A 23,209-nucleotide genomic window follows, 5' to 3' on the forward strand; every position below is an offset into this window, starting at 1 on the left:
TTAGGATTGTCTTTTTTTTTTTTCAAAGCATTGCTCATGTTTCTATTGTTTTATGGCAAGATCCCGAACATTATATTTGCAGATTTTTATTAAAAACCAAAACTTCAATGTTCTAAATTGAAGACATCTACAGCAGTTAAGAAAAGAATCCACTAAGTAATGCTCCTTAAGTTCCCCAAATACAATCAAGGCTTGCTGCTGTGTCTCCGGATGAGCGGTCGAGGCTTCCTACCAATACTGTCGTATCAATTCTACTCCTTCATTTCCATTGTTATGTAACAGCCATAAAAATAAGTAATTTAAAATCAATTTTGGTAAAGAAATTATTGGTGAATTTCTAACAAAAAATTAGAATAATGATTCTTGAAGGTTATAGATTGAAAATTCACTTTATTAATATTCTAATAGTTTCTACTGACATTTTCAATATTTCAAATACCCTAATTCACAATGAGAATTTATCATTTGTGAGATTTTTAATAATGTTTACATTTGGGCAGAAATATGGCATTTTTGTAAGACAATACTTAGAAAATGCAGATTACCTTTGAATATTTAAAAAGAAATCACAGGTTGTAGCCAGCTCATAATTTTTAATGTAATGGATGTTAACATACTTTTTAAGATATGTTCCTGACTTCTAAAATACGGTAGTTGTAGCTTATACTCGTTTGAATGTATACTAATTTCCATTAAACCTACACATTTTAAGCACTGCCTTTTCAAAACTTTAAATTTCTACTATTATAGTAAATTTTTTATTATTCATTTTCAGTAGAACCTTTGTATAGAGTGTGGGGAGTATTAAATATGGGGGCTATGTTCAAGAGAAAACAGCAAAAATAGTCACCAGAAAAGTGAAATTTGAAATAGCTTTGAAAGTGCTTTACAAAATCCTTTTCTTTATTTGTGGGACAAACCTCGTGAGTGTACATGTAATTAAAATGTTTAGGAAAAAAGTTAGTTTGTTTAGGTTCAGCATGCATTGTTTATGCTGTAAGTTAATCAAAATTATGGTTTTAAAGAGCATGTGTCATTTTTTTTTATACAATAGATACTTCTAGTGTTTTGTTTCTTAACAGAACAAGATGGTGTGTACTTTCCTTTGGGAAGTCATGTTTTATAATATTGTAACATCTTATATAACAGTAATTTGAAAATATTTAAGTGATTTTAATAAAATAATCCTCACATAGTCAATATAGGTTTCTAATATAGATCATAGTCTTAATTTAAGATAATTGAGCCACTGAAAAGTTTTTACTGGGATGAATAGTAAAATTTCGCATGCATCTAAAACCACGTTTACTCCAAATTGCTTGTTTTTCACACTAAGTCATCTCCAAACCTACTTATGGAGTTAAGCCTCTTACAAAATGGAAGGGGAAATAAAACAGTTAAAATAAAATAAACAAGAATGTCATTTTCACTGCAGATTTCATACAAAAGGAACACAAGGCTACTGTTGACAGTGTCTTTTAAACAGCTGAATGCCATCTGCAAAGCTTGAAGATTTGAAAATATACATTTATACTAAATGTATTTATAAAAATCCATTCCGAGGTTTGTGAGAAATAAGTTCAATCTCTTTTCTTCCCCAAAGTATGCATGGTGTATATGCTAACACTGAATTCATCCTTCATGCAATTCCAGTTTATTAAAGAGGTTAAAAATTTATAAAACTCTGATGGGATATGGTTTTAATGCTTCATCACACTACCCATCATTTGCTTTTCAATCTAGATCACAATGATCTTTCCTACTTCCCTGCAATCACCTACCTGCACAGCTAATATTTTCTGAATGCTCTCCTGAGAGTCTGCCTGGAACTTGGCCAGCCTCATCCGGCTGTAGAGGACCACCAGTTTGAAGTACTGCTGCCACACCTTCTGTATCCTTCTCTGCAGCTGACAGAGCTAAAGGGAAGAGGGAGGGGGAAAAAAACACAAGTCAGAGTAGGAGAGGAAATTAATGGCAGTGTTCAAGAAGAATGATGGAGGGAAATATAGAAAGCAGTCAATAGCCCATTCCACACTGTACGGACCTGACAGGAATTTCACAGTCTCTTGATTTTTCAGTCCACTCATGTGCATTCGTCAGAAACCAGTCACATCTGGCCGCCAGGATGGGGGGTTAATTTTCTCTAAATGCCTCAGCAGTTTTGTTCTAGCTGAGGCACACTCTGTGACTGCAAAGCTGATGAGTAAAATATTTCTACTTCACCCAGTTTAACTCAAAACCGATAGCCTCGGGACATATTGAACCTTTCTTTTTTAAAAAAAAAAGTCTTTTGAAGCTGTTTTGAATGGCACATCAGGTCAAGCCAAAGTTTAAAAATGCAACTTTAAGACTTTGATGGACACCATTGCTTCTTTTTTTTTTTTCCTCATAAAGCTCACCATTGCTTGGCAATGTGTGCTTTAGAGCATGACAAAACTAAAGAGAATTAACTTAGCCATCAACTGCTGAGGGAGAACAATAACAGGGAAGAAATTTCCAGCTAGAACTCCCTATTAATCTACCTCCCTCCGACTATGTGACATGGAAACATCTCACTGCACCAAAGTACAGTGGATGCAACATTCTGCAGTGACAGGTTTAATACTGAATCTATAGAGAAAAAGAAGGACTTCTCCAATGGGACATTCCATACCTTTTGGAAGTTTAATATAAAACCAAGCAAACAAAAAACACAGTAGAAGTTTAATCAAGACCATGTACATTTGTCCTTCAACAATTAGCATAGTGACACCATACAGAAATGTTATAATTATGTTATTTTCAAAGAAATAAACCATAAAAATTAATGGTAAAATCTACATTTACATACAATATATTCTCCTCACTGAAACCTTGTTTAGATTTTGAAAGTGTGGATAATTACTTTTGTTGATTTCTTTAGTTTGTTTTGTATGATAATAAACACTCAAAATTTCATATAAAACATTTCTTCATAACAGAATAAAACATGTCACAAAATATAGTATTTTATTGATCTGGGTTCTGGTTACATGTAAAGGATCCTCTGTAAAAGAATATATACAGCAAATGCATATAACTTGTACACTTTTCTATATGCATATTTCAATAAAAGTTGACTTATAAACAACAATTTTTAAAAGTTACCTGGTATTACATGTGAATTCTTTATCATCATTGTTTTCATTTATACATTGTAATAAGCAACACATAGATATTATTGTGCTGAAAACACAATAGAAATTATGTGTTGAAAATAAAGCCTCTATTCTTGGTTAATTGGTTAACTTAGGAAGAAAATATAACCTTATAATCTATAGATAGTTCAGCTTGCTAATTCTGAAATGTAATACCTAGAATTAGTTTATGGGCATACAGATAACCTAGGCTATCAAATTAAAGAGTAACATCACTTCTGGGAGAGAAAATTTGGCAACATAATTTTATTTCTGTAATATTTTAATATATCAATAAAATATTTTAATATTTCTAATATAATATTAAAAGATTTTTCTGCCAACTCTCACAGCCAACAAGGGAAGGGTATGCTTTATCTTAACATACTCATTAAGACATGAGGACACTTTAGTCTATGTGTTATAGCATTATTATGGTATCTACAAATATGACAAAAGGCAAATAAGAGAGAGGTGAGTTTTAGAAGAATACACTAAAGTGAAGGTAATTTTTTTCAAGTAGGAGATGTTCAACATGTGGAAGGTATTACGAGGGGGAGCTCATCAATGAAAGTGAACTGAATGGTAATATTTCCCACATTCAGATCTTAAATGAGGAGAAGCAGCTCTATACAGTAAGTCTCATTTATGCGGTTTTCTGCATTGTAGCCCTGAGGAAGCCAAAAAGGCCTCAAATTAGTCTATATGCAAGTGTTATCTGCAGCTATTCAGGTGACAGATTTCTTTAAGTAGCAACTATGAAAGAGTAGTACCTCACAAAAAGAATTTTTAGGAAAATCTATAGCTAACTGGCCTCTGGAAAAAGAACAAGGAAAGGGGGAAAAAAAATGAAGGAATTCTCAAGGAGAAAAGGAACAGCATCCAGTATGTGTCACATATACACACATACATATGCACATTCAATACAAAAATGAGAAACAATAGTATACAGAAAAATATTTAAGATGCCAGAAAGGTGGTTGAGAAAGAGTTGGCCATGATGACAAACAACTACTTTAAGAAAGTACTTATGGTAAAAACCCAATAATAAGATGTCAGTAGACATTGATCACTCACTCAGTAAATATTTACTGAAATTAACTCAATAAAATGAACTCAGAAAATTTTAGTGGTAGAAATGAAGAAGTGAATAAGACTTTTAGAAACTAACTAATTAGTGGGAGAAGAGAAGAATAATCCAAGTAATGGAAAAACACAAAAATATATATTCATTAGGTGATGGCAGAAATTAAGTTGGAAAAACCAAAGGAATTGGAGTGTTTTTGATCTCTTCCATCTCAATTAGCCCAGTATTATTGGAATGAAACACTCCAATGATTGCATTCCTGAAATGTAGTCATTTGTTTTTAAAATGATTACATTCCTGCTCTCTGAAACAGAATTTAGAGAAGGTGAGGTGAAATGAGGGTGGAAGTGGTAGAAAAACAAAAAAGGGACAGTGAGAAACCCAAACACACTGGGTGGACTTGCCATGTACTTAGAAATAAGAACGGAATTTAGAGCCATTAACAGGTAAATTGGGCTGCTGCTCAGCCCCAAAGTAGGACTGCAAGAGCTTTGGGAGAGAATGGATATATTCTCATTGAACTAAGAAAGAGCATATTAGAACAGGAAAAGAGTCATTTTAGAAAAAGATCCTCGATTTTGTTTTATGAAAGAGAAAGTGAGAATATTCACCTTCATCAGGAAATCGGGAAACATCTCGTTTGTATTCAGGGCCATTTAAAATGGTAAAAAGGTGCCCAACTGAGCTATGGCTGCATAGCTCAGTTGGTTAGAGCATTGTCCCAATACACCAAGGTTGAGGCTTCGGTCTGTCGTCAGGGCACATACAAGAATCAACCAGGGTATAAGCGAACTAAATGATAATGGAAAAAAATATAATATAGATTAATTAAAAAATAAAAAATCTAAACAAAAAGAATCAATCAACCAATGCATAAATAGGTGGAACAACAAATCTCTCTCCAGCAATAAAAATAAAGAAAAATTTAAAAAAATAAAATGATGAAAAGGAACTGGAAGAATTTTCTGACAATGGTTTCTGGCCAGTTTGAATTTGTAGTAGACTTGTTAAGCCTGGCTTTAGTATTTGCTTTCTGAGTTGTTTGCTGGAAGAAGCCCAAGGATGGAATTCACTGATACTTTTTTTGAGACAATGATCACTATGCACCTATTCATGAAGAGAAAAATCAATCAATGTCCATTCTGACATGGTGTAGCAAGATATAGAGAATTGGTGAATTTGTGTTAATGTGAGCATTGCATACAATGTACCTTTGTGAACATTGTATACAATGACCATTTATATATTTGGTAAAAATGTTCCATAAATTTGATTAGGCTCTCATGACATTTGTTAATATTTTAAAGCTTAACTCTGTTTAACGGTAAAGCAGAGTAAATTAATGTTGTGACATTCAAGAACTGATTCTCCATTTCTTACTTTAATGCACTAAATTATATAGATTCTGATTTTAATCCAAGTTATTTTGTTTGCCTATTTAAATTCATGACGATTTTGAACTCCTGTGTATCACATAAACTTGGATTTAATACTAAATGTTATAATGCATATATTAAGACACACAAACCATCTAATTATATAAATTTAGGTTTATATTATTTTGTTGCTGTTATGCATATAAAAATTGAAAGACTAGAATAACACTAATTGATATTCCTATTAAGGTTTCAAACACATTAGGGTTTACCCATAAACAAATTAGCACCAAAATATTGCCTTACATCTTTTCCATGTTCTCAGTATTGAAAGTAGAAATTTCAAAGCATCACCTTTTTAGACATTTTCTAGGGCCTGGTTGGAGCATACCGTTTTCTGGTTCACATTATGAAAGACACAAGAATAAAGTAAAGCTTACTGTTTCTAGCCCAAAGAAGACAGACACATTGTAGAAGAATGGGGTGAAATAGAGTTGAAGTATATTTGTAATTTACTGTGTTTTAGAAAAAAAAAAGTGTTCATAGGTGTGATTTTAAAAATAGGCCCTCAAACCCTTTGATATTCCTTCCTTTAAGAAGTGCAGTAGAATTCCTGTACACTTAAGTAAGTGTGGGTTGGACTTGGTAACATTCATGTAAAGAACAGAACATAGCAGAAATGATAGAATGCCACTTTCAAAACATACACACACACACACATAATGGTGTCTTCTCTCCTGGGTTTTCTCGCTGTCTAATTCTTTCAGATCATTTGAGCTGAAAGAAGCCAGCTCCCACGTTGTGTGAACAGCTCTGTGGAAAAACCCACATTGTGATGAATTGAAGCATTTTTTGGCTAACAGCCACGTGAATCATCTTGAAAGCATATTCTCCAGCTTCTTCAACCATTCTGACCAACACTAAATTGCAACCGTGTGGGAGACCCCAAGCCAAAACCACCCAGCTAAGCAGTTCCCGATTCTTTACCCTGGGAAACTTTGTGAGAAAATAAATGTTTCTTGGTTTAAGCTGCTAAAATTTGGAACAACTTATTTTGCAAGAATATTTGGCAATAGATTCATGACTGTCTTCCTCTCTTCTTTCTTTGCCTAGCAAGGAAATAATTTACCCTCCATATCTCCTACTGGAAAGTAAAGGGCTCTCTTAACTTATGGTTTGTTTTAAAAAACTTAAAATGATTTATTTGTAATAAGACGATGACTAATAATTACTTGGATTAATGATTAAAATAATGAGCCTCTAGATTTGTTCCATCTAGGTATAGTAAATAAGACAGTAAATAAGAACTGTAATTTAATGATTCCAGAAATTTAAAAATGGTTCATTCTCAACAAATATTTTCATGTAATATGTCAACATATTAAAGAAAAAATCATCCCGCTGAAAAGTTGACATGATTAAACACAAAACAAAAACAATCAACACTGAAAAATTATCTAGGAATAGGAACAGAAGAAAATTTCTTTAATTTGATAAAGGGTGGAAATCAAAAACTCCCCAAAAATATTTTACTAAGTAAATACACTTAGAAACATTCCCATAAATTTGAGGAAAAATAAAGTAAGGATCTTAGGAATCAATACCTCTATTAAAAATTTTACTGAAGATATTGGCTAAAACAATAAGAAAATAAAAGGAAAAAGACAGGTATAAAAGTTAGACAGAATGCCTTCATAGAAAACTCAAGAGGCTCTACAGACCAACAGGAGGAGGTGATGGGAGTATAGGAACTATTTTGTCAACAAGATCAATATGTAAAAACATCAGTAACATTTTAAAAAATGAGTAATAATCAATTTTGAATTATAATTTTAAAAATGCCATTCATAATCACAATATAAAATGTAAGGTATCTAAGTTTCAATTTATTAAAGGATGTGCAGGATTTAATAAAGACAGTTAAAAACATTTTTGAAAAATATAAAAAGTAAATAAATGGAGAGATATAATATGCTCACAAAGAAGAAAAGATTATCAAGGGTATGCCAATTTTTCACAAAGTAGTCTACAATCTTAAGAAGTTTCATGGACTTGATCTAAAATTCATGTGGAGGAACAAAGAACTGGGAATATCTAAGACAACTGGGTAATAAGGAGAACAAGCTCAAATAATTTGACATGCAATATGTAAAATTGGTCTTAAAGCTAAGATGTCAGTATTGGAATGGGAATGGATAAACATTTGATCAGAAGAAAGAGACAGTCATAAAACACAGAAATTGGAAAATAGCAGAGATAGCATTCAAATTGGTAGAGAAAGGCTAGCATAATTAATTTTTCCTATAGAAGATCTAAAATAAAATTGGATCCTTAACTCATAATATACGTGTAAATAAAAGCAAGTTGGACTGAAAGGAGGAAAGCTAAACTTTAAAGTTTTTGGAAGAAAATATAATAAAATAACTTCAGGACCTTTAAAAAGGGAAGGACTTTCTAAAAAATACTAAAGTAAAATCTTAAAACAATTGATAAATTTAATTGCATTGAAATTTTAAAGTTTTAAACAGTAACAAAATAATCCACAAGTTTAGAGAAGATATTAATAACACAGCTGTCAAAAATTAATTTCTGTAACGTAGAAAGAGCCCCTATAAGTTAATAAAGGAAAATATATACAATAACATAAAAATTGGAAAATGATACAAAAAGGCAATTCACAGAAAAGCAAGCTGTTTGGTCATTAAGCATATAAAACCATGTTTAACCTCAATATAGAATACAAATAAATATACTTCACACTCATCAGACTGGCAATTATTTTAAAAAAAAAACAGCTTTCCATATGGAAAGAATGAAACTTTCAAATATTGTTCAAATCTGTGTTATTTGACACAAAGACTTTGGAGAGCAACTTAACCATTCCGTATTGAAGTTGAAAACGTTTCCCTTTGATCAGGCAATTATACTTAAATCTTCATATTCTAGACAAATGGTTCTCAGGAACAGCAGGATCAGTATTACTTGAGAACTTTTTAGAAACAGTCATCAGACCTTCTGAATTAGAAACTCTGGGGCCCAGCAACAGTTTCAACAAGACCTCTAGGCAATCTAATGCATGGTGAAGTCTGAGAGACATGGTTTTCAAAAAACAGTCACAGTATACCCTCATAAAAACATTTAAAATGATGTTTTTTATACTATTGCTTGCAATAGTGAAACTGTGGAAACAGTCTGTTTACACTTGAGTAATGAAAAAAATACATCATGGTATGGTCATAACATACACCCTAACATTTAAAATAAATACACTAAAGTTGAAGTGATATATACAGTATAACATTTATATAAATAAAACATGAGAATAGTTTATATTTCAAGTTAATTGCTACATAAGAACAGTATTTAAAAAATACAAATGAAATGATAAACACTAAAAAGAGGCTAGTAGTTAACTCCTAGAAAGGAGGGAAACAATAATAGGAAGAGATGGACAGAGGGTTTTGGGTGTATCCACACTGGTTTAAACATCCAAAGCAGATTAAACAAGTGTCATGATTTCCAAAGCTGGTAAACGTACATGGAAATTTATTATAAAATTTATTTACTTAATTATAATTTATACATGATTCTGTATGTTTAGTTGTTTCGATTAAAAAAACATCTTAGGTTAAGGTGACATATTTAAAAGAAAAGCATCCTCCATATTTTGTGGCTTGAAATTATTTGCTTTTAGGGAATTTATTATGATCTGACTTAAAAAACAGCCTATCTGCTAAAGTATAACAATGGCTTCTTTGTACAAGATTTTTGTGAAGTATCAACTCAGTGTGATGTTACCTACCGTAAAAGACCTAACTAAAATACTAAGAATTTATGTCAATATGAAAAAAGTTACTACTTCCAGAGGCTTCATAAATTGTCTAAGAATTTTGGTACTCCACCAATCAGTTCACATAATTAATATAGTTGTTGAGTAGTAACTATATAACTTATTTTATACTAAATTGAAGGTAGATGTATGTGTATGAAGATTTTCACATGAATTTGAATTTTCTAGAATAGGGGAGGATTGGTGGTACTTCCATTTGAAATAGCATAGGATATGCAAACTGATTCATAGAATTTTGAAGAAAGTTTTTTTATAATCCCTCAAAATAGTCTTTAGATTATATTTCATTTTGTGATTTAAATTTTCTAACCATTATCAAGTCAAAAGATCAAATCTCTAATAAGAATAATGGCAGTAACATTTTTATATCAGTCATGTTTATATATCATAAAGATGTTTTGCTAGGTCAAAGTTTTAAAAACCAACAATAGAGTTCAGATATTAAAAATATATTAACCTAAATAAACAGAAATTTTTGTAATATTATACACACATTGTATGTTACTGTATTAAAACAATAGTAGACTAATGTTTTTTAAAATCCTTATTGTCTCTGTGCAGGACAGAACATGAATATCATTGCAAATATGCTTTAGATAAAATGAAATCATTTTTAGAGACATATGGTGGCAAAAATTAAGTCTACAAAGCACACAATTTAACTGGCTTTTGCTATTTAAGAACCCTGGAAAAAAGGAAAGAGAACATCTCAAGGAAATGAGAAGTGTCCTTATAATGAATTTCTGCTTATAAGAATCAGACATAATAACAGCCTTTTTAATTAAAATACAAATGCCATATGTATAGTTTTCTGAAAATGAACTATAAATTGCTTTGCCAGAAAACAAAGACCAGTCATTACTGAAAACACAGAAGTCCCTTATAAGACAAAGGTGATGCTAATTTGAAGTACTGAATGTTCGTGGGCAACACTTAAAGTTCTTTGTCTATGTATAACAATTTGTACATCACCAGACTAATCAAAACCTATAACTCCTGAGGAACTGACCATATGAAACATATTTTTAAATAATACTTCATTTAGACCTATACTTTTTTGGAGGAAGAATATCTTTATAAAAACTGGGTAGTAATTTTAAAGAACACAGACTTCTGTAAAGCACATGAAAAATCCATTAGATACAACATTCAAACAGGATATTAACAGGATCACAGCAATAAACAAATTTTATTAACAACATGTAGGAAGAATTACGAGAAGTGTGGCACATTCCAAATTCTGGAAGTAAAAATCACTCCCCAGTACACTGGGGTGAGACTTCGGGTTGGACATGTGGTGGTGACGATGTGTGACAATTGTTAGAAGTTACATACAGGATTTCTGAAGGAAGTACCTTGTGTACGCATGAATTAACTCATCACAGGTATCTGAAAATTTGAAAGTTCATCTGCTGTGACTGCTAGTGAGCCCAGAATTGCATTGGTGAGAAGCCTGCATCCAACGAGTAGAAACATTATGAAGAATTTTTACTTTGGGAGGAAAATCAAAGCAGTTCAGATAGTCTGCTTGTATTTCCTGTCTACAAACATAGTCAAATAGTCCAACTGTAGAAGCAGCTCTAAAAAAATCATGTGTAATTGACAAAGAAGAGAAAAATCATGCTGCATTCTGCAGATTTTCATTTGTATTAAAATCATATTTAAAGCTTTGACAAAATATGACAAAGGCCACTTATAAAAATATCAATATTTTCCTATAAAAATATATTTTAAGTAGGAGATAGATGATAGAAACACACATAATCATTCATTTACACTAGAATATTAAAATAATGATAATTTCTGACCTGCTTATTCTATGGTTTCACATACTGAAAGCATACTGCCTTTCTCTATTTCTGACAGACAAATAAAACTAAGTGCAGATATGTGCATGCGATTTTAATTCAAAAGAGTGATGTGAAGTGCAGCTCACAAGGCAAATAGCTTAAGCCTTATCAGTTCTGTTTATTGTAATAAGCCAAACAATGGCAATTACAAACTACTCCACAGATTTTTCGCACTGCAGGGATGACAGATATACAAAATCCAGTTAATACCGATCTTTTTATAGTACTCAACACCCAAGCTACGCATGTACAATATACAAATCTCAAATCCATTCCACAGACTAGTGTTAAAGATCACGTAGCTGATTTCTAGAAATGTCCTTTGTCAACTGCGTAGGTATACTTTAAAAAATAGAACTCACATTCCCAAATCTGAAGCTGGATTTTAAGGAAATTAATAAAGAACTACTCTCTTATCTAATTATATAAAGGATAAAACATTTTAAAAATATTTTTTATTTTGACCTCTTTTAATATGTAAAAACTCTAATGGCATGAGAGAAAGAAAGCTGATCCATAACAGACATTTCTAATTCTTAGAGTGAATAAAGATAAGACTATCCTTTACATGGATATGCAAATATATTTCTTTTGTATATAACACATTGCAATGACTTGTAACAGAAAGTAGCTAATCTAACATTTTTACATATTTAATAGTAGTAACAAGCTGCAAAACTCACAAACGTTTTTGTTTCATAGATATCTAATTCTTAAATAAAATTACTGTATTCTGATGGATATTTCATTTTAAGAATTTAAAAATAATAGGCATTTTGTTTACTTAAATTACTAAATTTTATGCACAAATAAAATGAACTGTTCAAAAACAAGTAAATGAATGAAAGTATGTTCTTAATTCTAAAATTATTGTTAAAGACTAAAATGGTAATAAATACATACCTATCAATAATCACTTTAAATGTTAATGGCTTAAATGCTTCAGTCATGAGTTCTAGGGTAGCTGAATGGATTAGAAAACAAAACCCATATACACATATCTGCTGTCTCCCACTTCAGAACAAAAGATACACAGACTAAAAGTAAAAGGATGAAGAAAGATACTTCATGCAAATGGAAGGAAAAATATCTGACAAAATAGACTTCTAAAACAAAGCTATAGTAAGAGACAAAGAAAGACATTAAATAACAATAAAGGGAGAAATCCAACAAGAAGATATAACCTTGTAAATATTTAGGCACCTGACACAGGAGCACCTAAATATGTAAAGCAAATCTTAATGGACATAAAGGGAGAGATTTACAGTAATAGGGTCATAGTAGGAAATTTTAACACCCCCATTGACATCAATGAAAAGATCTTTCAGACAGAAATCAACAAGGAAATGGTGGCTTTAAATGACATTCTAGATCAGGTGGATTTAATTTATATCTTCAGAGCATTTCATCCAAAAGCAGAATCATATACATTCTTTTCAAATGGACATGGAATATTTTCAAGGGTAGACCATATATGAGGACACAAAATAAGTCTCAATAAATTAAAGAAGGTTGAAATCACATAAAGCATCTTCTCCAACCATAATAGTATGAAACTAGAAATTATTCACAAGAAAAAAAACTGAAAAACACAGAAGACATGGAAGCTAAATAAAGTATTACTAAGCAATGAAGGCGTTAACAATGAGGTCAAAGAAGAAATCAAAAGGCATCTTGAAATAATTGCAAATGAGAACACAACTCAAAAATCTATGGGATTCAGTGAAAGCCGTCCCTTGTAAGAGGGAAATTCATAGACACAGATATATATTTACACTCAGATATTTGCTCTCAACTGATAATTATGCCCTACATTTTTATAGTATATTATAGCACAGATATATTGTATCACTCCCATTATGTCATTAATACTTGACATTTCTAGGTAGAATGTAGTATAGCGACGACTACTCATTCATAATAAATGAAAAAGCAGACCTTTATTGAGAAATTACTTCGTACCCTGGCTACTGTGGCTCAGCAGATTGAGCACCGGCCTGCAAACCAAAGGGTCGCCAGTTCGATTCCCAGAGAAATTACTTTGTATTGGGGCCCAGGCTCTGCATCCAGTAGCTCAAGGATCCAATGGGCCAGCTGGTTGTGTCTTCAATTTGGCTCAGATGTATATATAAGATAAATAAAATTTTTATGAAGATAGATAAATGAGGAAGCTGAATGGAAATCAGTAGACTAGAGGATCTCAGAGAAGGAATACCTAATGATTTCTGCACAGGACAGGATGAGTCATGCTGGAAAGGATACAAGAGTCAAATTTAGTATAAGTTAGCCAAATAAAACAGGTGTCAGGCAGCACGACTGGCCAAACCTCCTGAACTAGTATGAGCATCTTGAAGACAAATAACATTCTTAGAAATTAAGATTATAATAGAAAAAATAGTTCAATTAACTAGAAACATGTATTAATTAAATACTTGTATGGAACTAAGGCAATAAGAATGGAAGTCAACAAATGTATCAACTTTTGAGAGATTTCAACATAGCCATCTGTTTTGGCAAATCCAATTAAAATAATGAATATTAATAGGTGTGACAAACTTGATTTAGTAAATATATATACATATATATGTGTGTGTTTGTGTATACACATTCTTGAGAACAAAGCAATTAAATTAGAAGTAAAATAAAATTTTCTATATAGCTTTAGAAATTTATGAGTATAATTCTGAATGACACATGAATCAAAAATGGATCATGATAGATTTTTAAACAGTTAATACTAAATGATAATAAAATTCAAATATCTAGATACAAGTAGATGGTACTAAGAGGAACATTTATAGTCTTCTATCCTTTATCAGAATCATTACATAGTATACTTTAACGATACATAATTTGTCACCTTTGCCTCAATAAATTTGGAAAATAAAATAATAGAAAAGACAGGAATGAACATCCCAATGACAAAAGTTAAATGAAGAACAAAATGAATACCTCCAAAAATGTAGGGAAAGAATTTACTGTAATGAAACCAAATATACAGTAGAGAGAATTCACAAGGAAGAATTAGTCATTAGAGAATTCACAAGGCAGAGTTAGTCAATAAAATACACAAATTTCTACCAGTAAAATAAAAAGTAAAAGGTAATAATATTTGAACTGAAAAAGAAGCAAAATTCATAGACACAGTAGATATAAAAACATTAAACATTAAGATAATACTATGAGTAATCTTAATCAATAAATTTAAAATAAAATGGACAAAGACCTAAAAAACAGAACTTAATAAAACTGACTCAAGATAAAATAGAATGTCTCATAGTCTTATAATTATTAAATAAATTGTAAATATAGTTAAAAATTACTTTCATATAGAAAACACTCAACTCTGAAAATTTTATAAGTGAGTTTTTTCAAGTTTTACATGGGAAATTTATTTCAATCTTGTGCAAACTCTTTCAGAAAAGAGAAAAAGAGGGACTGTTTCCCAGATCATTCTACAAGGATAACAGACATGCAAACTAATATCAGATAAGTAGTATGAAATATAGAAAAAGTAGAATTCAATTATCTTTATAAACCTGTGTGCAAATTTTTAGTAAGTATTTGTAAAATGAGTATGACAATTTATATGTCCATACCATATAAATGACCAGGTTGAATTTATCCTAAGACTACAAAACTTATCAAAAATTAATACATTTTAAACATGTATTTTACCTACCACATTAAGTGAATAAAGAAGAGAAACCATATAATCATTTTATTATATGCAGAAATGCTGTTGAACAAAAGTCAAGACCCATTTGTAACAACAACTATTATCCTGTCTTTATACATGAGGGTTGGAGAACTTTTCTATGAATAAATATTTTATAAATAAAAAACGTAAATTTTATGTTTAAATATATTTAAGTATAAATATAAATAAAAAATTTTTATAATTTTTTTAAAAATTGTATTTTTAAAAATTTTATTTTTAATAAAATATATGTATATTTTAAATATAAATATAAATTTAAAAAGATGGTGTAGCTTTGTGGGCTACACCATCTGTTGGAACTACTCAAATATGTTGGGTTGGCATGAAAGTGGCCATAGACAATATGTAAATAAATATGTGGCTGTATTACAATAAAACTATTTATAGAACTTAAAGATTATGTAATTTTTATGTGTCAAATATTATTTTTCCTCTGACTTTTTTCAAATATTTAATAGTATCATGACCAGTCCCAAGGCATGTGGCAGGCCCACATTTGGTCAGCAATTACAGTTTGTTGACTCCTGTTATACAATATTGTATTGGAGTACTAAACAATGTTGTGAGAAAAGAAAAAAAAAATGTGTGTGTGTGTGTGTGTGTGTGTGTGACTACATAAATATCAGAGGAAAGAAACTGGCATTGATTATGTAGATGATGCAAGAGAATTTACTGTTAGTTATAATAAATAGTAAACCTTTTGTCAGTGGCTGCATATAAGATCAATATTTAGTAATCAATGAAAATTTTACTCATTGGATATAAACTTTTAGAAACTATAATTAAAATTTTCTTCACAAAAGCATCCAATTATAAAATAATATTAAACAAATATTTTTTAAAAATTGCATAGGACTTATATGGAAAAAATTAAGAAACTTATTTACAGATACTAAACAAGAACAAAATAGAATAAGGAACCATGTCCATGAAGAGAAAGACTCAATGTCCTAATGATGTCAATTCTTGGCAAATTAATCTATAGCAATAAAGGAATTCTTACCAACAGGGTACTTTGGGAAACTTAGAAAAGAAAAGAAACTGATAATAAAATTAGTTTTGAAGAGCAAATAGCAAAAATTAGTCAAGACACCCTAGAAGGAGGTAAAGGTGGAGGTACTCGCCCTGCTATATATCAAGATTTGCTACAAAGATAGTAATTACATCTATGTTTTGGTATAGTCACAGACATATTAATCAACAGAAGAAAAAATAGAGAACCTGGAGTTATAAAAGAGTTGGCATGGCAGACTAATTAGGAACGGACAAACTAATTATTTTGACAGTTGTTTCTGAATATGAAGAAAAATGAACCAATCTTCACATTACATGTAAAAATAAACTCCATATGTATTAAAAACTTAAATGGGAAAGGCAACTTTTAAAAATTTTACAAATTATAAGAAAATGCCTTTATATGCATAAATAAGAAAGTATTTTTGAATTCTACTTCATCAGAACTTTCTTTTTTTTTTTTTTTTAAGAACTTTCTTAAAATAAAAAATCTCCATAAAAATGAGAATGGTAAGTCACATTTGGGAAAAGATATTTACCACATACATAAAAAAAATTAGCTTCTATGATATATCAATGTATCTTAAATATATATGTGCAATATCAATATGAGAAAGAAGAGTCATAAAACCCAATGATAAAATGGGAAAAAGACATTTCTTTACAAGAGAAATGCAAATCACTTACTAGTAACTAGGAAAATAGAAGTTAAGACCACAATGAAATACTCTTATACTCATTAGATTATGGTAATTATCTGCTTTACTTAATAATACTATATAATAATTTATAATAACATTATTTACTAATGTTATATATTATATAACAGTATAAATTTATTGTTATTATTATTTGGTAAGCATATATTATGTGCCAGGCACTGTGAAAAATCCTTGACTTACAATACTTTAGTTATTCTTCATTAGTCTCATTTTACAGGCTAAAAAAAGGATTTTTAGCAAGATTAAATAACTTGCTATATACTGACAACGCCTGGATTAAAATCCATGTCTTACTTAATTTCCCATACTTTTACTTATTACACTTGACTAATATTTGCTGAACAAATTAAACAGCTAATTTAGGTACTTATTGTGTACCTATAAATTTTTAGGGCATCAGATACACAGTGATGGTCAAGTCTAGAACAGCAGGATTATGAAGTTTACAACTTATGGGGGAAACTGGACATAATGAGTAAGCAATAAATAAGAATGCAATTACAAAATTTTATTTTTATTATTAAAGATGAAATAATAAAGATGAGCATATAAAGACTTTTTGAGCCATAATGGTGGAATGTCAAGATTGGAGTTGAAGGCTTCACATAAGCTTGAGAATATTTTTTCAAAATTGTTAATAACCAAACTTTAACTTGGGTAACTATTTTTCTTACATGTTGTTCTTCCTTTTCCAAGCCTCTCACTGCACTTGCATCAGCCCCTTGCGTCTTCATCCTGACCCCTGGCTACTTCCCGAATTTTGGTTTTTCAAAGCCTATACAGAGAAATCTTCTGATCTCCTTCCACTCTCAGCAAAACTCTTGCTATATTTGATCCAGTCTCCCTCACATTTCCATCTCAAGAGACATCCTTATATGAACCAGGTAGTCCAAATAACAAATTTATATTTTATATAACAATACTCTTAAAGAGTTTTGTGTTAACCACCTCATACATTTAAAAAGGATATCGGCACATTGCTTTATCAAAGGGAGTAAATCTAATAATAGGAATTTTCAATACTGTATTGTATTTGTGGTAAATAGTATAGAAACAATGGGGACTTCTGGGTCTTCTCAAATCATACCTCAAAAGTGGCTACATTTGCTAAAAATTCAACACATAGACACTTATAGTCCTCGGAATAAATGAAAGTGTAATAGTTGAATCAATTTTATTATACTTTCTGTCATGTTAGTTTAAGTACTGTCAAATCAAACAATTGTTTTCTTTTTTTCCTTCACTTTGAGTAAATGAGCTTTGTGGAGATCTAGTCATTCCTTTGTTCTTTTGACAGTTTGTTCTGCTTGTTACATGATATGTGGGATTATCAAAACAATAAGATTTTGCTGTTTCTGAAATACATTACAAAATAGTATAAACTTTTTGAATATTTCTAAATACAAGTTTCAAGTCAAAATTAAAATCAGAAGGTTAAATTTAAAACACAGAAGCTGGCACACAAAGCTACCCATGGCATTCCTAAACAGTGGCTCATGGGCATGCAAAGGTTTCTTTGGGAGTTTGTGGAAAAAAGTCACAAAATGATAAAGTTGAGAAAATCTGAAGCGCTGACATAAATAAGAGACAAAAGGTATATGGACATTGTGAAAAAATGAGGTGACTTCTGAGCAACAAGAAATACAGAATTTTTAAAATGAGAAGAACTAACCAAAGGCTGTATGTCTGCTTTCTCTGCTGGACTATTGGGTACTTGGGGCACGTAATCATTTTTGTGTTCCCTGCACCTCATTCAGGGACAGATGCATGGGAATTCCCCCACAAATATTACTTGAATGACTTAATTAATAAATATAAGGCTTTTAATGAATGTCGGCGAAGTTGGGTTCTTTCCACTTCAATTACACCAAATCGTACATTGTAAAATTTTATTAGCTGTTATGCCTGTTGAACCAACATTATGGGTTAACTCTGTACAACATAGTCCTGTGATACAACAGGGATGACTGCTCTGTGGAGGAGCCTTTCCTAAGGCATCCCCCTGTCCTAAGGAGAAAGGAAGTGCTTCCTTCTCCACGCTCCCATAGAGGTCTAATACTACGTTCAATAAAGCATGTGTCACATTGAACTATAAATCGTTTTAATATGCAAATTGTCAGTAGATTCTGAACATATTGAAATGAAGATATTTACTTTCTTCCCAATTGTAGTCTTTTGCTTAGCACTATAATAAGGATTCAACATTTGTCACATGAGGATAAGGGAAAGAATTCTGTACTGGAGTTTATCACACCCCTCCATCCCAAAATATCCACATTCTGATCCTTGGACCTTATATGCTTAAAGGGACTTTGCACATGTAATTAAGTTAAGAATGTAAAGATGGGGAGATAATCCGGAGTTACTCAGGTAAACACAATGTAATCATAAAAGCCATTAAAAGAGGGAGGCAGGGGCATCAAAGGCAAAGGAAGTCATATGAAGACAGAAGCAGTCAGGGAAGATGTGATAACACTGCCTTGAGGGGTCACTGTAAGGAAGGGGCCGTGAGGTAACAAATTCAGGCAGCTCCCTTCCCACCCAGAAGATGGAGAAGGCAAGGAACCATTCTCAGAACCTTCGGAAGAGACAAGCCTTACTCACACTTTAGCTTTAGCTCAGTGAGACTGATTTTGGACTTCTGACCTCCAAAATCATATGATGATGATGATGAGTTTGTGTTGTTTTAAGTTACTAAGCCTATGTTATTCTAGTATCAGGAAACACACGCATTTCAAATTAAGCACCTTGAAGAGGTAGGCCATAGCTAGACAACAGAATTTCTCACCTAATTTGAAGGAGCTACAGTCTTTTCTTCCCCTTAAATACTTAGTGAGTTCCTATGGCTTGCGTAAATTATATTAGGAGGGATGGGATACACAGCACTGTAGGAGACACAAAACTGATGCATCCCAGAGTAGAATCTGCAGAAGCCAGGCACATGCACACAAAAATATGACCAGTATCATTAATTGGTGTATGTTACTTATCAAGTGAGTGGTTCAGAAAGGGTTAGAGGAGTTCCAAATGGATTGAAATTGCTCTAGTTGTCAGGGTCCAGGACAGGGTTTTAGAGCAAGGGAGCCTCAAAACGACCTTTGTAGAAAGGAAAGGAGTCTTCTGTGTTGGGGAATAAACAGAACATTCTAGTAAGAGGAGGATGCCATCAGCAAACAAAACTGGCCTCAAGGAATTAATGGAATTAATGAGTCTTTGGGGGCTTCTGTGAGCAACATGGCCTGACTAGACCAGAAAGAAAGGATAAAATGAAAAGAAAAGGAAAAAGAGGAGGTGAAGATGAGAAACTGGAAAGTGCTAACTTCCAGGAGCAGGGGTTAGAGTTTCACCCGATAGTTAAAGTAGAATGCCTGTCCCTTTGACCAGGGAGTACTATGTATAACATTCACAGTACAGTTTGCTTTTCTCAAATATTACCTCTAGTGACTCTGAGTAACCTCAGAGTTATCCATGAACCTCCCCTCTTTCCTCAGGTATACCCATCCAATTGGTTGCTAAATATCTTAATTCCTATGTCCTAAATATGCTTGGATTCCATTATTTTTCTCTAAACCTATTGTCATTGTTTTTATTTTAGTTCTATGATTTATCTTGGTGAACGAATTCATAAGAGAAGGGAGATTAGAGATGTAGAAAGAAAAATCATGATAATGCAGAGACAGAAGTCAAAGCAGCAAAAATTGAAAGATTAAGGGACTCATCTTGCAAATTTTCCTCACTTGGAAAAATAACATTAACCCTTTGTTAAACTCTTCTACTGTATGATTTTGGGCCTACATCATCGAACCCAAATTCCACTTTGCCTCTGAATGAAAATATCATGTTTCCTTTAATACTGAAATTACAGTTTTATGGAAAAAAATACTTAAAGGGAATATAGAGGTTGACACACAGAAGTTCATTTATGTAAAACTGATCAGAAAAGATTCCAAGACTAAAAGTGACCTAGAATAATGAAAAGTTCATTGCTTTGTGCAATAGGATTTATGAGTTGGTTAGTAGATAAATAAATTTCTCCTCAAGTGTCGATTTTACACCTGGGGCATGGTGTTTAGAAAGTTGTGGAGGATTAGCCTGTACAACATAAAAAAAAAAGTGTTTGGTGGTGATTACCTATGTCTTCCATGGGTATAAAAGGGAGAAAAATAAGAATAAGAATAGATTTCTGGTTTTAGTGATTAGAATATTATTCTGTATTTCCAAAGTGGCTAACTCGTGGTCTAATACCATAGGTCCAGTGTTTTGTTTAATGGCTTACTTGAAGATATGAATATTTTGTTAGCTATTTGGATGACAGGAGCTAAGGCATGCCAACAACTTCAGATAACATTTGGCAATGACCCTGCACTCCCTTTCATGGGTGCTGTGCTGAACCAGCCACTGAGCAAAAAGAATTGTACGGGCATAGTCCCTGGGAACAACGTTTCATTAATCTATATGCAGTACTGCATTTCAAATAAATGAGGTTGCTTATCAATGGAAGGAAGAACCTATGGCACATAATTAAAACAATTCTGCAAGCAAAAATCAAGGTTTAACTATATGATAGAAATATCTTCTTTTTATGGACTTCTCCATTTTACAAAAAAAGCAATTCTTATTTAAGTAAATGGAGTCATTGATCAGTCCTAGATGTGATTCCTCACAGAGTAATTTAAAAATATAATTTTATATTAAAGATTACCTTTGTTTTCATCGCAGTATCATCTCTTATTGTGATATTGAATAAGTTACTTAGCCTGTCTCCTCTCAGATTTTCTCCTCAGTTTTGCTTATGTTAAATTAGAGGTTCCACTCAATCTAAAACAAATTATCAGTGGAGCTTTATGAAGGGAAGTATTTAAGAGTAAAATTAAAATTTATCTAGCATGTTAAAGATGTAAAGTGTATATTTTTGTTATGTTTTTGACAAAAGAAACAATAAAGTAGAAGATGCTGTCATATTACACATTAAAAGACATACCAAAGGCAAAAAAAAATTGAATTTATGAAAGAAAGAACAGATGGACCAATGAATCTGAATAATTGCAAAGTAAATATAATAATTCTAGTATTTAATATTGAGTTAGGAATAGTATGCAAGAAATTTAACCTAAGTTAAAGAAAGCAGAAAAAACTAACAAAATGATAAACTAAAAATTTGGAAAACTATAAATCATATCCTCAGTTTATACATCAAATAATATTCCTTTTAATGGAAAATGCTCAATATATAAAGTTATATGGATAAAGTAGGATATAAAACTGCAAGTGTAATATGACTTCAAGCTGGTAAAATATGAACTGAAGAGTTAAATACAAACAATTAAACCATAGGAACTAGAAGAAAATCCAGATGGATTTTTAATTGATCATGGGATGGGAAAGAATTTTCCAAGTATAAAAATGTAATAAAAAGAAAAGTCTGGATGCATTTGACTGAAAGCAAAACTTAAAGTGCTATATAAAATAATAAAATTTGAATTTATAAAATATTTGAAGCAAAAAACTGGAAAATGTATCATAAAGAGATATTACAAACCAGTAAGAAAAAAATATCTCAAAGGAAAAAATAAGCTAAGAGCAGGAACACAGTAGATATATATTAATGCACATATTAAAGTTATAAATAGAAATGAATGTACTTGTTAAAGTGATGGAATATCTAATGCTATGTATATCAAAGAAATATGAAATGACAATGAAATGGCAGAACTTACCCCCTATTCAAATTACAAATATTTAAAAGCATAATTCAAAACTTGCTTTAATTTTGATTATAAGCTTCCTGCCCTGGGAATTCATGTAAAATTTCTTTAATGGACTAAACAACCATGACACTATTTGTACTATTTATAGGAGGACAAGCAAAGTAGTTGTGAATAATTAATTTTTAATGTCAACTTGGTTGGGTCATGGTAACTCAAAATTTTGATAAAGAACTATTATAAATGTTTCTGTGGAAGTATTTTTTTAAGGGGGATTAACACCAAAATCAGAAGATTTTTTGTAAAGTAGACTGTCCTCCATAATATGGGTGAATCTCATTTAATTAGTTGAAGGCCTTAATAAAAAGAGACTGAGGTGTCCCATGAGAAGGCAAATTCTGCCAGTAGGCTGCCTTCAGACTTGAACTGCAGCACTTCCTGGGTCTCCAGCCTCCCAGCCTCCCCGGCTCTCTGTACCTTTGGATATGCCAGCCACTACCACCATGTGAGGCAGTGGTTCCTTAAAACCTCTCTTAACACACACACACACACACACACACACACACACACACACACACACCCCACACCCTATTTTTCTGGATAACCCTGACTAATAGGGCAGCTATCTAAGGGAAGGCAAATATAGTGGTTTCTAATATTAGCCATTTTGATATGAGAAACTGTTGGAAAAAAATCAAACAAAAGAAATAAATGTACTTCTACAGTTCT

At 31.6% G+C, this 23,209-nt stretch overlaps 1 protein-coding gene across 1 annotated transcript in view; it reads right to left on the bottom strand.

The window, feature by feature from the left end:
- The window catches only part of CCDC178 (coiled-coil domain containing 178), a 297,827-nt gene that overhangs the window by 23,319 nt on the left and 251,299 nt on the right, over positions 1-23,209 (bottom strand). The window contains exon 19 of the mRNA XM_054583812.1: positions 1,782-1,916. Within this exon, the coding sequence (XP_054439787.1) occupies positions 1,782-1,916 (135 nt within the window). The remainder of the gene's footprint in view (positions 1-1,781; positions 1,917-23,209) is intronic.

Source organism: Pteronotus mesoamericanus, unplaced genomic scaffold (genome assembly GCF_021234165.1).
Source record: "Pteronotus mesoamericanus isolate MK-2021 breed Mesoamerican mustached bat unplaced genomic scaffold, CSHL_Meso_final contig_74, whole genome shotgun sequence".
NCBI classification, from domain to species: Eukaryota; Metazoa; Chordata; class Mammalia; order Chiroptera; family Mormoopidae; genus Pteronotus; species Pteronotus mesoamericanus.